We start from the raw sequence: 17209 nt of genomic DNA, 5'->3' as shown, positions 1-17209 counted from the left end.
TGATTTATGCAAGACAATTCATTCTTCAATTCCTAGAAACAGTCTCTCCTGTCCTAGATACATACACAATTGTTTTGTTGGCAAACATTTCTAAACCACCTCACAGATGAAAATGCTAACAGTTCAAGTCAAGTTCCCACCGACCTGTTCAGAAATAAAACTGCTTTAGGATGGCCAAAATTCAGTACGTATTGTTAAGAAGCATTTCACACCACAAAATGCGATTTATGCAGTCTCTGGTATTTACTAGAAAGCAGTAACAACTGTAAGTATACGGAGAATTTCATAAATTAGACACATCACCTTATCACAAAGCTGAGAGTTTAAAGGCCGGGTTCAGATGATGAGTGAAGTTAATTGCAGATGTCTGCAGTATCAGCCCCAAATACCACAAGAACTTCTGATGCATTTCAATTTGTGATACTTGTGGTGTCCCAAGTGATTGTTTTTCTTGTCCCTCTACAACACAACCAGGAGGAAGGACTGACTGTTCTCAAACCCACTTGTCACAGAAGTCAGGAGTCATTCACAGCATCAATACTTCTTTCAGTCATCAGAACAGAATCAAAAGTTGCTCATAGGGCTGGCACAAAGCAGAGGGAAAATTCTGCCATCACTCTGGACTGTTTTGCTGACATGTTAAGTCCTGGATACCTTCCTCTTTGAAATATAAACATGGGATATGAACAGTAGCTGGATGCTACTCAATATCGCACTGCTACTGCAAACCCACCAGAGCTCAGGAACTGATGACACCATTAATTTACATGCTGCACATGGCTTTCATATTTCAAGTGCCATACGGATAGTTTGTGTTTTATAGTACTAATTCCAAAAATCAAAGAAAAGCTGTGGGGAAGAGGGGGAGGGAGAACTATCAGGGTGAAATTAAAGTTCTCCAGAGCAGTCTGTAGTGTCATTAAATCTCAAAGAGGCTGTGCAGTCAGGCTACTTTACTGTTAGTCGGTTACCAATTTGGCATAAAGAACTAAGCAAACAGGTTTTCTCCAAAGGCACTCACATAGTTCATGATGCCAATTCCACTAACTGGCCCAATTTCACTAAAATCCCAAGGCGCCTTAATAAAAAAACCTTTCTACGGTAACACCGTAAAGCAGCAGGGCTTTCCATTTAACAGAAGAGGGCTTCCCACCCTTCAAAAACAAAATCACCAAGAGAAAAATGAAAATGGTATTTATTTTTATTGCTTTGCTTTTTATTTGAACACTTAAAAAGAAGCCAGCTCTGCACTAAAAGCACTGGATATTCATCTCATTCAGAAAGTTTTGTAAACAGTGGGCATTTGTTCAGCTCCCTGTCAGCTGCCACGTAGGATCGACTGACTTAAATCTTAGGAGGCAAATGAGAAATACGGAAAATTTTCTCAGTGTTAAATACGTCTTATGAGAACAGGTTCAAGTTAAACAACAAAGCGAGAGAGAGAGAAATCAAGTGCAGCCCAAGTGCAGAGAAAAGGAGCAGCCCTTCATCAGCCAGTCATTTTACTACGCCATGAGGTAAACTGATCATGCCTAAGGTGAGGCATGACAGAGAAAGAATAACCTTAAAATAATCCACTTCAAAAATGCAATCCTGTTCCATTTCATGGGATGCAGCTTTCACTGATTGTATATCTCTACCTCAAACGACAAAAACTTGAGCATATCTGAAAGATTCAGTCTCCTGGACAGCACCAAAAAATAATCCCAGATAATTTTTCCCTTCTGCAACAGAAGCCCTAAAAGAGGGATTATTTTTCTTCTAACAGTTCTTGTTCCTAAATGGTATTCGCAAGTCAAAGATTCAAGCAATAACCACCTGTAGCTATTGAACACTATGACTTGCTCATACTGAATGTTAAGAGCCCAATTTCATTTCAATGCACGTGCCATTTGACTAATACTTGTGTCTAGTTTACCGTCCACAACAAAGCTATACCCTGTCTGTCACTTTTCAATTTTCACATGTTAACATTCCTTACTCTTATAGTCAGGGCATGGTTTGAGTGTTACACAAAGAATGAGTTTGGTTGGATTTTTGCAAACTTGCAAGATGTGCTTTGTACATAAAAGTTCAGTGAACACCAGCCTGAGACACTGAATAGCAGCCATGGGAGAAGCGGACAATGAACATCCACTATACTCTATTCTATTTCACAGGGTAATCAGCACTTGCCAATGAAGTTTGCTTTGAAGACTCATTCAGAGGGGAGGTTCATCATTCCATGTGCGAGGAAAGGAGATAAAGAATCTCAACAGTGTGGCCTGAACAGTCCTAAGTAGTCAGGTGTGCGTGTCTATGTTAGTAAACCTACCTGAAGAGACAGGCAGTTTACAACTACACATAAATTATGGACCGTGTCTGAGTACAGACTGGTGAAAGTATTATCTTAAAGTATCACCAAAGGAAAATATAAGCGCCTTGCCAGGGTGGAGGCGAGGGGAGGAAATCAGTGTCATTTGAGAGTTCAGCCTCACATGAAATCACTACAGACAAAAAGTCATTACTCCAATTTTTATGGTTCAAGTCACACACTGAAAAGCAGGGGGGAACAGCTTTTTTGCCATGCCCTTAGCACTGCAAAGTGTTCAGTTCTAAATATTGCAGCAAGGCACTCACTTTTTTCTAAATACATTTGCTTGAATCAAAAGGCCTTTGCAAGTACTCGTATTAAATTTTAAGGCTTTGCTTTTGCCCAAGCCACAAATGTTTTATTTAACTCTACTCAACTGCAAGCTATAAATCCAGCCCATTTACTATTATTTTTTAATTCAGCTTTGGAAGTGTTTCCAATAACTAAAAGCACAATCAGCTGAGCTACTAGGGCTACCACACACCTCCCCTGCATCAAGGTGCCTGACTGTTTCTTGAATATTTCTGCCAATTTTACGGGGTATCAGAGAAGCAAGCTGTCAGCAGCACTTACCTGAGCACACCTTCCCAATTCAGTCTTGCCCAGGTACTGAAATATCTTCAGTGCCAGCTCATAAGGCAGCTGGATATCAAAGAAAGGAACCTCATTTATTTCATTCTGAAAAGCAAGAAGAGAAAATAATTTGTTAGGCTTCTTTAACGTACAGCTAGAGAGTATCAAAAGCTACCATAGTAGGAAGAAAGGACATTGTATCCTCACTCATCCTGTTGTGCAATTACAGTTTTATAAAAAAGGCAGAAGTAATTCTGCCTTTCCTTCCTATATCAGGACAACATCAGCCAGTCCATGCTGGCACAAAGTTACCTGAGCTACTCTCTGTTCTCTGCAAGTCATATCAGGTAAAGACTATTAGAAGGCTAAGAGGAGCTAAAAAGCAAACTGAGGAGAACTGTAAGGCTTATCTATAGTCAGATGGCAGAGAAAGGGCAAGATACAAGTTCTAGTAAAAAGGTTTGTCTAAGGTTTCAGCGTCAAAGAGATCAAACAAGCACTTGGAAGACATACTGCCATTATTAATTTCAGGTAGAGGATTTCAAACACATGATGCAAAATGAACAAATATTGTGATATAAAAACTGAATGGAGATCACATTACAGTTTGTTTCTGTCTTTCACTAGTAACATATAGATGTCTTTTTAATATGACATGTTCTGAAGGAGTTGCTGCTTTAAATGATTAAGTACCTAAAAAAAATCAAAACCAAAGAATCCATCATTTTAGTCTTACAGCTAAGTGCAGCATATTTTTTTCCCTGGATTTTTTTGTTTGTTTTAACTTCATAATTATTAACCCTACTTCCTGCAGTTATTGCATCAAGATTTGTCCACTCCCTCTGTCTGGACATTCTAAATTTTCATTCTATATAATACAGAAAGCAAGCAAGATCAGCCCATTCTGACCCTTTCTATGGCACCCATTTTGAAGTTTTGCTCCCTAGTGTTTTTTTTCCTGGTTTCTATACCCCCACAGGTGCTCCCAAACACCTCACCGCTCTCCATCAATCCCCATGCACAAAATCAGCTACTCGGCTAAAACCTATCTCAGTTGTTTGCTGTCAGAAAGTCAGGCAGACCCAGATCAGGATCACCCCCTGCCTCTTAGCACCTCTCTAGCCCCAGTACCTTTGTTTCTTTGTAGGTCTCTTCTACAACTACCCCGTGTTCATTTAAACCTGGACACTTTGCAGTGCCAATGAAGTGGCAAAAATAGGCAAAGCTGGGTTTATCTGAAGCACAGTTACAGAGGAAAACTATCGTATAATACAGCTGCATGAAAGTTTTTAATGCAAAAGGTATTCTACACTTGATAAATGATTAGGCAGCACAAATATGGGCAATGTTCCCATTAGGTATTTTTAGCAAAACAGCCGCAGTTTATAAACTCTGGAACCCTGCGCTTGTTCTGAAGTTATTTAAACTACACCTGTGACCAACCTTCCCATTCCTCTCCCTCCTTGTCCACCATTTTCCTGCACAAACAGCTCCCTTTCCCTCTGCACAGGGACCACAGGCTCCACTCCCTGCTGCGGATTTGCAGAAGATTATTTGCTTTCATGTGGTATAAATTGCATCTATTTCCAAAAGGGGACACCAAACAAAAATATAAAAGGAACTCTGAGAGCACAACTCCATGGCCACATGCAGACAGACCTCAAGCTGGCCAGATGTGAACCATCTCGGATCCAGGAGCTGCATAACCATTTTAGAGCAACGCGCTGCCCAAACAAATAAGATGAGCCATTCGGCAAGGCTTATTAGCTCTAGGCTTATGAGCTCAGGCACAGCACCACTACGAATATATTGCTTCCAAATTGGAGTTGACTCGCATCCAACCAGCAGAACCTGGTCTGTCTGCATGTACCCAAAGATATCATCAGAGAGCCAGACTGCCTACAGACAGACTGGTACAGACACAACAGTCAAGACTGACAGTTCCCTCCCCCCCAAAAAAAAGGGGGGGGGGGGAACAGCTATACAGATTTTTTAAACTAATCTGCAAGAGTATTTATAGTCAAACTGTGAGCATGAGCTTGGGACAAAGCACAAGCAAAGGCTCATCCTAATTCCATTCTAATGCAACCTTAACATTAGAGGCAGATCAAGCTTTTCCCTTCCTACATCTCAAAAATTTACACAGCTTGTCTTCAGCACAGTGTTCACTGCTGCAAACGAAGCGGTAATGTTAAGTCAGCACCAGCCTATCTAAAAGTCTACTGGAATGAATCCAAAACTCAAATACTACCATCCCCTCTGAGACAGATTTGGGCTCCTGTGTGCTAATGGAGCACTAATTCTGTAAATGGATTAATTTGTGCCTTGCAGACAGAAATTTAATCTGTTCCTTTTAATTTTTTTAAGCAAAGAGTAATTAGTCACAGTTAGGTTAGTGAGAAGCAAGAAAATGGGTTTCCCCCTAGTTTTCTTACGCGGTAAATAAAATCTCTATTGCATTTGGAGGATTTACCAAAATAACTTTTATCTAGTTCAGAACTGTATTTAAGACTATTTTCAAATTAACTCCTTTATTTAAAGAATTAATACTTATTTTCTTACTACGCTGCTGCGTCACAATGAAGCATACCCTTAATTACTGCACCTGCATCAAATATCAAAACCTTTAGAAGAAAAAAAAAATTTATGGGAAAAAAAGGTAATTTGGGAGGGTTAACAGCTTATAAAACAAAACATATTCAGAAGCTGAGGTTATGAATAAGCTCACAGGAACCCTTTCCCACCCCCTCCCAGGTACAAACCGCCAGGGCCCCGGCCCCGGCCCCGGCCCACGCCACCGCCAGGGCTCCCACCCGCGCCGGCCCCTGCCACGCCAGGCCCCGACCCCGAACCCCGAGACGAAGCGCCGGGGCCGCCCCAGGCCCCCCCGCCAGCCGAGCGCGGCCCCGGCTCCGCGCAGCCCTACCAGGTCCCGGATGAGCTGCCCCAACAAGTCGTCGCTGTCGCCGCCTCCGTCCCCCGCGGGCTCCTCGGCAGGGCGGGCGGGTGACGGGCTGCGGCAGGCCGGGGCGCCGCCGTCCAGCAGGCCGCGGGCCAGTGCCAGGTAGCCCGGCTCGCTCGGTTCGGCGCTGCGGCGGCTCCCGGGCTCCGCCGCGGGCTCCGCCGCCTCCCGCCGCCGCCGCTTCGCGCCCCCAGCCAACTCCTCCCGCCAGCGGCGGCGGAACAGCTCCAGCTCCGCCGAGCCCTCGGCCATGGCGGCGGGGCCGGACCCGGCCCAGCCTCCCGCCGGCCCGGCCCGGAAACCGCCCCCCTCACCCGCGCGTTCCGCCGCGCGAAGGTTCCTAGTGCCGCCGGGGCGGGCCGCGGCCGGGCTGACAGGGGCCGGAGGCCGCCATTTTGTGGACCCGGGATGGGGGTAAGGGCTGGGGCGGGAGGCCCGGGGGCCCGGTGGCCACGGCTCGGCCTTGGGAAGCCACAGGTGACCGAGCGAGGGCCGGGGTGAGGGCAGTGTCCTGTGCGGGCGCCCTGGGCTCCCCAGGGAAGCCCCCAGCTGCCTCCTGCCAGGGTCACCCATGTGGCCCCATGGGGGAAAAGCTGCCCCCAGAAGAACAGAAGAGACACCGCTGAGTGGGCCATTGCCTACGGAAGAGGCACAGAGGTGTGTCGCTCTGCTGCCAGGTGACAGGCCCAGGTCAACCCATTTTTCCACTCGTTTTGTTGGCCAGATCTGAACTGGAGCCTGTGGGCAGGGCTGGTCCTGCCCCACAACATGTCCATCGCACCTCCTGGGGAAGATGCCCTGCCCAGCGCACCCCAAATCGTGCCCACCTCCTCCTGCAGCCAATGCAGCCCCAGAGCTGCCACTTTCATGGCGCTGTGGGGAGGAGATGATGTTTGCTCCGTGCCTCTCCAGTATCAACCCACCCTGTTGCTTAAAGGCTGTGTTCCAAATGATGGCTAAACCCAACCGCTGAAACACGGCACTGAGCTACTCTTGCTTCAGCCAGCCCAGCTGCCCAGAGGAGTGGAAAGGCCACAAGTATTCAAGCCTTCAGCATAACTTCAGTGGAGTGCTTCGGAAAGTAAAACAGGTAAGCAATACTTGTCCACGTTTCACTCAAACAGCTGGTCCTCGCTGGGCACAAGTGAACATGTTAAAACGCGCAGCCCTTGCTCTCGGCAGCAGCTTGTGCCAAGGTACCTCCGCCCTCGCCTCCACCTCCGGCTGCTGCCATTCAGCATCCTCAGCAGCCACTTGCTGGTTTTTATGCTTTGCAGCTTGTTGCTACTTGCACAGGTTACAAAACCCAACTTAATGAACACAAACAGGCATTCTGGAATCGGGAAAGACCTGAAATACCTCATTTTGAGGAGGAATTCCTGTACGTAGAAACCCCACAAAAGACTTGTTTTCACTACAAAACAATCATTTGAACTCAGAGAAGGGTCTCCCGGGGTGCATATGCTGACCGTGGTGAGCCCTGCAAATGGAGGGGCTGCAGAGCAGAAGCTCCACCTGTAGCGGGATGCAGGGCTGCTCCAGGGAGAGTAGACAGGTTGGGAAGGTGAGCCCCAGGAGGGTCTCCTTACACCCCTTTTCAATGCCAGGGTGATCTGCTAAGGAGGTGGCAGCAGTCTCCCTGCCAGGCAGAAAAGAAATGGGCCGGTTTGGGTGATTCCTGCCCCACAGGGAGCTGCAGGGAGCCCCTGCTGCCATCCCAGGGCTGGTGTGTGATGGGGAGTCATGCCTGGGGGGTCTCAGCCCTCCTCCTGTGCGCTGACAGCTGGGGGAGCTCTGTGTCCCCCTGGGTGAGGGCCTGGGGCTGTGCACTCCTGCCTTGGCCACCTGAAATGGGATGAGAATCAGTAATGCTTTGGGTGATGAAATCCTCTCCAGCTCTATGTAATCGCCTCACTGCCCCCCTGGCATCTCCACACTGTCCCCGCCATCCCACGCTGTCACCCGCATCCCTCCATCCCTACTCTGTCCCATCAAACTCCCACACCATCCCTAGGTAACAAAATACCCCACCACACAAACACTGTCCCCTCCATCCCCTGCTGTCCCCTTGATTGCCCTGCTGTTCCCTCCATTCCCCCCATCCCACACTGTCCCCTCAATTTCCCCACTGTCCCTTCGATTCCCCTGCTGCCCCCCCCCACTCGCCCGTGGTCCCTTCCATCTCCACACACAGTCCCCTCCTACCCTCCCGCACTGTCCCCTCCATCCCCCCCGCCCCCCCCCGCCCCCCCGCACTGTCCCCTCCATCCCCCCGCGCCCTGTCCCCTCCATTCCCCCCCGCCGTCCCCCCGCCCCCCTGCCCTGTCCCCTCCATCCCCCCCCCGCCCTGTCCCCTCCATCCCCCCCCTCCATCCCCCCCGCCGTCCCCCCGCCCCCCCGCACTGTCCCCTCCGCCCCCCCGCCGCTCCCCGCGGCCGAGCGCCGCCCCGCGGGGGATGATGTAACCCCCCCGTCCCCCGCCCGCCGCCGCCCCGGCCCGGCCCGGCCCGCCCGCCCTCCCGCACACGGCGCGGCACTCGGCGGCGAGCGGCGGCGCAGCCATGTGCCCCTGCGCGCTGCACGGCGGCCCCCCCGCGCCCTGCCCCTGCAGCCCCGGCCGCGCCGCACGGCCCTCCGCCGCCGCCCGCCTGGTCGCCGCCCGCCTGCGCCGCCTGGGCGATGAGCTGGAGCTGCGGGCGGCGCGGCGCAAGGCGCGGGGCCGCGGGCCCTCGGCCGGCCGCCGCCTGGCCGCCCTGGTGTGCCTGCTGTGCGCCCTCCCGCCCGCCGCCGCGCTGGCCTGGCTGATCCGCAGGAGGAGCCTCTAGGCGAGAGGGGCGCTGGCCGGAGCGGGGAGCAGGCGGGACGCGCAACAGGTCGGCACCGCGCCGCGGGACGGGGACCGGGGGCCGGGGGGCGGCGGGGCGGCCGGCGGGGTGCGGCGCCGCCCGGCGCGGCACCGCGGGGCAGGGGTCGGTACGCCGTGGCCCGGCCCGGTGGGGGGTGGTGCGGCGGAGCGGCGGGGGCCGGCCCGGGGGCCCGGCTCTGTCCGGCCGCGCTGCGGCGGGGGGCTCGGCGCGGCCCGGGCCGGCGGAGCGCGCTGTCCGCGGTACCCGCCGGGCTGCGGCGGCTGAGCGCGGCCGGGGAGCGCTCGGAGCCCCGGGCTGCGGGAACCGGCGCTAACATCACACCGATCTCTCCCTCTCTTTCCTCTGACTCCTCAACAGACCCCTTTCCCCTTCCCCAAACCTCCGCTGCTTCCAGCCCTGTGCCTCCCGCCCAGCCCGGTCATCCATCCTCTCATGGGGTGGTTTCAGCTCCGTGCCCGCACCAAGTGAGCCTGTGCTCGCTGTGGGCCAGCGGTGCAGGGCCGCTCGGGGCGATCAGAGCAGGTCCTGTGTCACCCCGACTGCCTGCCCTTGGAGATGGAGGGTGCTTGCCCCGCACACCCGTGCCTGCCAAGCCTCCAGTCCTCTTGCGAGTGGAGGAGCTTCCCCTGTGGCCTGCCATCCCCCGGCAGGCTGTAGACCCACAGGTGCTATGAGGCACCCATCGCTAATGTCCCTGGGTGGTGAGATGTCACCACAGGACCATCCAGCGAGACAGCCTGGGACTTTCGCTGTGCCTGGCTCTGTGTTTTGGATAACGCATTGCCCAGTGCTGGAGGCTTTTGCCAAGGCAGGTTTCAAGTCACCAGCCAGGGAAAAGCATCTAAGCCTGGTTACTGCGGGTTCCTAGAGCCTCCACTGTGCTCCAGAGCCACCGAGCAAACCAGCAGCAGGGAAATGGGACATACCTGGTCCTGTAACCCTTGTTGTCATCCCGGTGACACCTCCTGGGCTGCTGGGGACAGCTCTGCACCCTCAGCCCTGGGAGCACCAGCGATCTAACAGGGATAAAGTCTTCGGGAGGGAAGCAGCTCACAGCCATTGTAAGGGAGGGCGGTAGTTGTCACAAGTACCCTAAAATGTGAGGCTCCAGCCTAGGGTAATATCTGAGTCACCTCAGGGATTTTGGGTGCTCTGAAGTGTTCTTTGGGACATGGATTTCTCCTCACAGGCGTGAGGAGCAAGGGGTCCTCTTCTGGGTGCTTTAAATTATATCTGTGAATGTCCCTCAAAGTCTGGCTGTGTTCAGGAAAGACCTTAAGTGCATGTCTGACTTTCAGCATATACTCATAACCCACCAGCTTGGATAGGGTTTAGACAAGAGCTTAAAATGAAGCAGTTGAAAAATGCCACCAATACTGGGCTCACCTCATACAATTTCAGTTTAACTGGGCTGTTCGCAATGCTTGGGCCAGACCTTGGCTGTCAGGAATCAGGTCTTACGTTGCAAAATGGCTTACATGCTTTTTGGTGAATGAAATACAGTTAGATACCTAAGTATGCGGTGAGAAAAAGTGTAGTTTTCGAGAGACTTTAAAAGTAAGGTGTTCCAGCAGGTATGTGTGTATGCACTGGGGGTGTGGGGGGGTATGTGCGCTGGTATATAGAGGGGGCATTGTTGTTGTCTGTCTGTCTGAGCCACAACTGCCGCATCTGTCAGCAGGTTCAGCTGGTTACCTTTGGAAAGCTTTCTTTGAAAACAAAACCAGAACAAAACTGGAGGTTTTGATGAATCAAAGCCTCAATTTCTATAGAATCATGGGGGATGGTGTCTGCAGAGCTGTGCCCAGCAAAGCCCTCCGAGAGTGTCAGTGGTGTAGGACAGGGGTTAGAGCCATGGGGCTGTGGTCAGGAGCAGAGCTTAGAGATCTTCTTCCCCTTCCCATCAGTTTGTGGAAAGTTTGATTCTAGTGTTTGGAAGCAAACCCACCTGTCTGACTCTGCTTGCTTCTCTGAGCTCAAAACAAGTTGAAATCCAAGGGGGACTGCAGTGATCTCCCTTATCTACTGTCTCTGGTGTCCTTTCCTCCCTAACAAGCCCAGGGAAATTCCTCCCTGCCCAGGCTGGGACTTCATCCCATGTAGTGAAGGTGGCAGGTGAGAAGGGCTGGCAGAGAAAGCCTGTTCGCTGGCCCCGTGGATCTGTGCACACACTCAGCCCAGACTTCCTGACAATCCCACGAGGCCAAAGCTGTCTGGATTTTTATTTTTTTTGTGAAGGTTTGCATAGTTTTGCTTAGGCAGAATTATTTTTTGTTTCCCAGTCTCTTCTGGTGTTGACTCTGTGGAGCTCTCACCTCCACCTGGCTTTCTGTGCTTCAGGTCCAACAGTAACTAGTTGCTTATAAACTGCTTTGATAAAGACACTATGGAAAGGCAAAGCATTATCCTCAACACAACCAAGGCGAGCTCTTCAGCATGCACAGTCCTTCCTCGCAGCTTCAAAGGCTGCCGCAGACAGGACGCGCTGAGCTGCCTCCAAATGCTCTGGGGCTTCGTGGACACCAATACAAATGTGAGTCTCTGAAAAGAGGATCCTTGTGTGTGATGTGAAGCAGCTTCAGGGATAAAGAGGCCAGATGTGGAAGAATAACAAGCTAGTAACAGTCTCCTGGTTGCCGCTATCCACAGCAGGCAGACCTGTCCAACTCCTGGCAAGCTTCTAAGGCACAAGTGACCAAGCTGCAGATAAAAATACAATGCGCCCCAGAATAATTACATATATCATCTACACTTCAGTTTCTGGGTTATTTTTGCTGTTAAAAATATTTTCAATTTTTCCTGAATAGTACTTTGGTCATGACAGTGGAGGTATCCGATGCTCTGCAGTGCCTCAGAGCCCAGGTGACAGTGTGGTGAGCTGGGTTAGACTTAGAGATGTGATAAGGCAGCAGTGTTTTATTAACTCAGCAGAGTATTTCTGAACAAAATATATATTTTTCTGCCATCCTCAGAGACCCTTTGCAGTGATAATATTGTTCTCTAACAAAATGTAAAGTCCAGGCTCTGAGCACTTGTGAGCCTGGAATTTCATGGAACAGGTCATAAGAGGAGAGTAACTTGTACGCTTAATAAATGTGCTGCAAAGTCAGCATTTGTCTTGTGATCTAGTGGGTGCAGAAGGAACAGAGAAGTTAGAGGAAAAGGCCCGTTTCAGCTTGGCTTACTACTTGAGTTCCCCTCCTGCTTTTGCAAGCAGTAATAGCATTTTGTATTGGCTGCCGTGAGCGTATGTACTGTTTCTGAGGAAGAAGGTCGGTAGTTGTTCCCTCAGGTCCTTGTGGCTTTACACAACAGTGCAGCTCAGGGAATAATCCTGTGTACTTCTGTGTACTGCAAGCTTCTCCTGCTCTCACGGCCCACAGGTGATGCCAGTGGAAGCAGGATTAGGGCCACTGCGTGTGACCGGCTTCTTGTATCTGTGGACCACGCTTGGGATTTGGGGATGAATGCTTTGCAAATGGCAGTTTTATAATATATAATCTGACATCACCTTGAAATATCCAGCCAGGGCATGAAGTATAGTTGTCATGTGCCAGGCTGGCATTCAGTGTCACTTGTATTTCGCTCTATTAGTTCAGAAGTGGCAGTGTATTAAAAGCAAACCCTACTTGTCCCTGCCAGCTTCACCAGCCTGGTTCTGTGCCCACTGTGTTGCCAGTAATTCCCCCCACTGTTTGCTGCGAGGTTCATGCAGAGCCACTCTGTCCAAAGTCTCAGTGCAGTTAATTATCTGTATTAAAACTGGGCTGATAAGATTTCTGGAGATGTCACACTGAGCTGTGCAGGAGTGCAAAGAAAATTAAGGACCAGAGGCAGTACAGCTAGCGCAGGACTAAGCCGACTAGCTCAGCAGTGAGCTGCAGTTTTGCACGAGGACAAATGTTCAGCGTGTTGCACCCCATACGCATCCCTGGCACAAAGAGGCGAGCGCTGCTGTTTATCCTCCTGGATAACTAAGGAAGAAGGAGCCTGCTCTTCCTAGTGGCAAGCATCCTACTCAAAAATGCCAAAGGTCCCCACCACCCTTGCCCCAACTTCACAGCTGAACCGCACAAGGAAAACCTTCAACATTAACTTTCATGATAAACAAGCAGCAGAGCTTTCAAAAATAAACAGCAGTCCAGGAATGCCTCTTTCCGCAGGTGGGCTGTGGCCGAGCAGGCCACTTTGTGGAAAGATTGGAGCCCCAAGATACTTGTTTACCCTGTCTGGGTTCCTTGGTCTTGCGGTGCTAAGATCTCTCTTGACACACCATTCTTTTGAGTTTTTCCCTACTAGTTCTACTCTACTTTTGTCTTACCTCTCAACCCCCCTCCTAATTGCATTTTGCTTTTCCAAGTTACCCTTCCGTTTCCTGCAGAGATGCTAATGAAGTGTGAGTGTACATGGATGCAGGCTGCTTGGGAATTTGACAGGGCTCTTGCCCAGCCCTTGTTTTCTCATTAACCTGCTGCTGCGTGAGGACGGAAGCGAGAGCGCCTCGTTTTGTCCCTGCCTCAAGCTTTCCCTTAGCAATCCAAGCCCTTGAATATTTTTTTTTTCTTAAAGTATATCAATAGCTGTTATTTAGTTTATTAGGAGTGGAACGTGTGCCAACTGAATTGCCTGTGTAATCCATTTAAATCAAGAAGTTACATGCTGACATGTTAGCCATGAGCAGAACTCATTTTGCCAACTGCTTTAGGGGACATGAGCTCAGATTCTCCTATTGCTTTATGCAGGTGGTACCCAAGCATGGCTTTGCGTCCTGTCTCTGAATAAAGATTAGTCAAAGAAATGCTGAGATGAGACTAGGGACCCCCTACCCGAGTCATTTCATGCCCATCCGACTCAGCATCCCTGAGAAGAGCAGCTTGCTTTTTTTGTGGTAAACGCCAGCTTAGCAAGCTGTGAGATAGAACTGTAGGATTTAAGGCTGGAGAGTTCAAAGTAATTGAGAAGCCGAGATGCCCGTATCTGTAAAAAGCAATGGGATGTGTCGGGGCTGGCTGAGGTGGTCTTGCAAGTATCAGCCAACGTGATTTGTCGTCTCACAACCTTATTGCTTAATAGGTGCAATGAATAAGAGCAACTCTCTGTGCAGAATCTGCATCTCCCTAAATGACCAGGAAGAGAGGGATACACCACCGAAGGGAATGTTGGTTCCCATGAAAAATTTCAGAGCAAGAGATTTTTTTTTACTTTGTTACTTCAATCCATGTTTTCAACAGATGCTGCATTTTTCATATAGGGAGTCAGCTATAATCCTTTGTTTTTATAAGTAAATGAAAAATTTTGATAGTAGTGGACAATTGCCCCCAAAATTTCAAGACTCTATGAATGGCATGCAAAATAAGCAATTTTTCAGCAGCTCTGCAGAGGGGATCTGCTGGCTCTCTTTCCATCTTACTATCCACCCCAGTATAACAAATGGGGTGTAGTTTGGCTTTCCTCAGCCTTTTTCAGACCTGAAGTACCAAATTTTGATCTATCTGTTGAGTGCCTATTGTGGGAAATTTGGAGTAACTCCACTGAAGTCAGTTGGGTTACCCTGGATTTACAGTCCTGTAAATGAGATCAGAATTTGGCTCAAAGTATATTCCATTAACGATTCAGATACTGGCAATGCAGCCAATATGCACCCAGAAATGGCTTTAACACAGCCTAGGATATTCAGAATTGTTTTATTGAAAGATGGGCTGAAGGCCAGGATTCTGGGGTTCTCCTTTATTCTTTCCATGAAATTCACCTTTATGCAGAAGACCAGCACAAGGCTGATGCAGAACTTAAGAGCCATTTAAGCTCTTAGAATAGGGCTTGTGAGATGCATAAACATTGTGCTGAGCTCTTTGCCTGGCCCCGTGCAGATTTATCACTCGGAGTTCAAGACATTCTAGGATTTATCAACTTTTACAGGTTTTTATAGATTTTCTATATGCTAAGTGACACAGAGAGACATTTTGTAAAATATAATGACACCAAGAATGATGCTGCAGGCCGTAGATGGCACAGCAGGACAAGGGTTCATCGCTGGCAATCGGAAGTGCTACTAAAGGAGAAATAATAAATTAGGATTAAATGTTTTTGCTTTGGAGGAAATCCTTTAATCAACTCCTGAAGTCTTTATTCCAGTGTAACTTGGGTAAATATCTCACCTCTTGGAGTATAAGCAACCACATCACGGGCTCTTCCTCCCTGTTCCTCAGTACCCTACACACAGCTCAGGTCGTGCCCTGCTTCCCCACCCCAGCTATAAAGATGTCTATAAAGACATCTTGTGTGAGGAATGCAGGTGCCCAGCACCTCCTCCTCATGACGGTTCACAAGCCTAGAGCAAGCCATGGTGCCGTCTGTCTGTCTGTGCTCAGCACGGGCCTGGACCTGCGCGTGCAGTTGCAGGCGGGGATCCCAGGAGGCCTGTGTGGGAGCGCAGGGCTGCAGGAAGGGCTGCCTCCCACCCCCTCCCACCCAGGCAGGCAGGAGGCTGAACAGGGATGCATTGCAGCTCCTGGGCTACATATTGCCAGCTGTTTATTGATGGTCTGTGCTCTGGTGGCTCTTTTTGTGGAGCCAGCGTTACCATATTCATACTTTCTCAAGTAGTGAACACCTTTCCTATTCATGTTCTGCCAAAAAAGCTAAGTAGCTTTACAAAAACTCTTTCAAAATACCTCCAGTACGTCCAGAGGGCAGGTGTGTATGTGAAAGTCTGCGTGCATGCAGATACAGAAGGCTTAGAAACTGTGTGGCTAGCTGGTACCCTTGATCACAGCAAGACAAATGAAAATGTGCTTCAAGTCTAGATGATTCATTCTGGCTTTAGTCCTTCCAGCTGTTTGCACTGTTTCTTCATATTCATATTCATCAAAACTAGAAAGCAAGACTGTAAACCGAGGGGGGAGAGGTTGTAACTGCCACATCCTGTGCGCAGCAGCGGCTGGAGCAGCTGACGGTGACTGGGATGAAGCAGATAGGGTTAAATCTTACGAGGCTGAACCAGAGACATTCCTGGTTACTCAGAGTCCATTGCAGCACCAGAATTTGCCCACTTTCCTCACAGTGGAGGTTTCAGTTCATCTCAGAGGCAGTGCCACCAAATCGCGATAACCTTCCCAGTGGCATAAAGAGGGTAGTGCTACAGAAGGGAGGGAAATGATTGTGGGTTTACATCAGAGTAATGCCGACCAGGATCTGCCCCAAAGCTGTTTGCCAGCCCTAATTACACTCTGACTTCATAGCTGATGCAGTTGCATAGTCAGCTACTCCCCCCTCCTTTCTCCCACCCGCGTGAAATCACCTCATCCAAAAGGCCAGCAGAGATTTCTCCACTGAGGTTTTTATAAGATCACTTATTGTTACAGTCTCTGCAAGCTAGACAACACCGTCTGAGAGGTGGGATCTACCCCAGCGAACGCTGGTATCAACCAACCTAGGTATAAATGTGGGACATGGGAATTTCATCGGAGAGGCCCCTTGGGCACCTCTCCTGCTAATTTGCACTTAGATAGGTGCCTTTCTCTGAGCACTTTATTAATTAAGGCTCGCAGCCCACCTATGAGGCAAATAAGTTATTACTGCCCTCATTTTACAGCGGCAACTGAAAGAAGTGGTTTGCCCAAGGCCACAAATCTAATCAGTGGCAGAACCGGGAATGAGCGAGCTCTTCCAGTCTCCTGTGATACTCAGTGCACCCACTGCCTACCTGTGACAAAATTAATGGCTTCCCGAAAAGTTAACATTTTTGTTAACGTGATGTAAATGAAGATGGAGCGCCCAAAATAACGAGCCTTGCAAAATGAGAGCTCACCAGAAATCCGGCAGTAGCACGGGGCTGAAGGCGTAATCTCTTGTGTTGAACCACAAAACCAGCATCCCCATAAATTATATACCTCTTCTTGTCAGTAAATTTAGCAGGAGGGTTCAATCATAAATTTAAAAGAAGCTTTTATTGTAACCAATGCATCAATATAATTAAAACCAAACACAATTCTTTTGCTTTCTTAGGCTGGAAAAAACCCTGTGCCCTTGGAGAAAATTGTTTCCCCTTTTCCTCCAGGGAATCCAGAACCTGAGCAGCAGCTGTGAAGAGTGGAGATAAAGAAAGAAGTGGAAGATGTTGGAAGTGCTTTGGGCAACGTGAAGAAGGATTTGCACAGAAGGAGCTGTTCAAGGGCCCAGCAGCAAAACAGAGACACATACATGCTTATATATAGAAGAATGTAAACCCTCCTGTATGCATACGTTAAAACGTGCATGCCTTGTTGAGAACGTAAGCAACATTCCTTGTAGATGATGGTGGTCTGAGCATTCACGCTCCTGCAGTCTGAGTCAAAAGATTAGTGATGTCCTTGCTGTGACAGCATTTTCTCCACCGCGCCTTGTTTATGGCAGCGTAAACGTTCCTTTCAGTGCAGCAGGATGAGAAATAATCTATACATCCAGAGTTAAGTAATA

The 17209-nt window shown here is 49.4% G+C and overlaps 1 protein-coding gene and 1 long non-coding RNA gene across 2 annotated transcripts in view; one reads left to right on the top strand and one right to left on the bottom strand.

Annotated features, from left to right (window-relative positions):
- FBXW8 (F-box and WD repeat domain containing 8) overlaps positions 1-6461 on the bottom strand; it is a 51793-nt gene extending 45332 nt beyond the window's left edge. Inside the window, exons 1-2 of the mRNA XM_064466135.1 lie at positions 5853-6461; positions 2927-3031 (exon numbers count right to left, since the gene is read on the bottom strand). Coding sequence (XP_064322205.1) covers positions 2927-3031; positions 5853-6461 — 714 coding nt within the window. The remainder of the gene's footprint in view (positions 1-2926; positions 3032-5852) is intronic.
- Positions 6462-6900: 439 nt separating this feature from the next.
- On the top strand, positions 6901-16991 carry LOC135315799 (uncharacterized). Its single transcript, XR_010375283.1, has 2 exons — positions 6901-6978; positions 16760-16991. It is a non-coding gene; the product is annotated as an uncharacterized LOC135315799 (long non-coding RNA).
- Positions 16992-17209: the final 218 nt, after the last annotated feature.

The sequence above is a fragment of the Phalacrocorax carbo genome, chromosome 15 (assembly GCF_963921805.1).
Source record: "Phalacrocorax carbo chromosome 15, bPhaCar2.1, whole genome shotgun sequence".
Classification (NCBI taxonomy): Eukaryota; Metazoa; Chordata; class Aves; order Suliformes; family Phalacrocoracidae; genus Phalacrocorax; species Phalacrocorax carbo.
The sequence above is the reverse complement of the archived record's forward strand: the minus strand, read 5'-3'. Positions and strand labels throughout refer to the sequence as shown.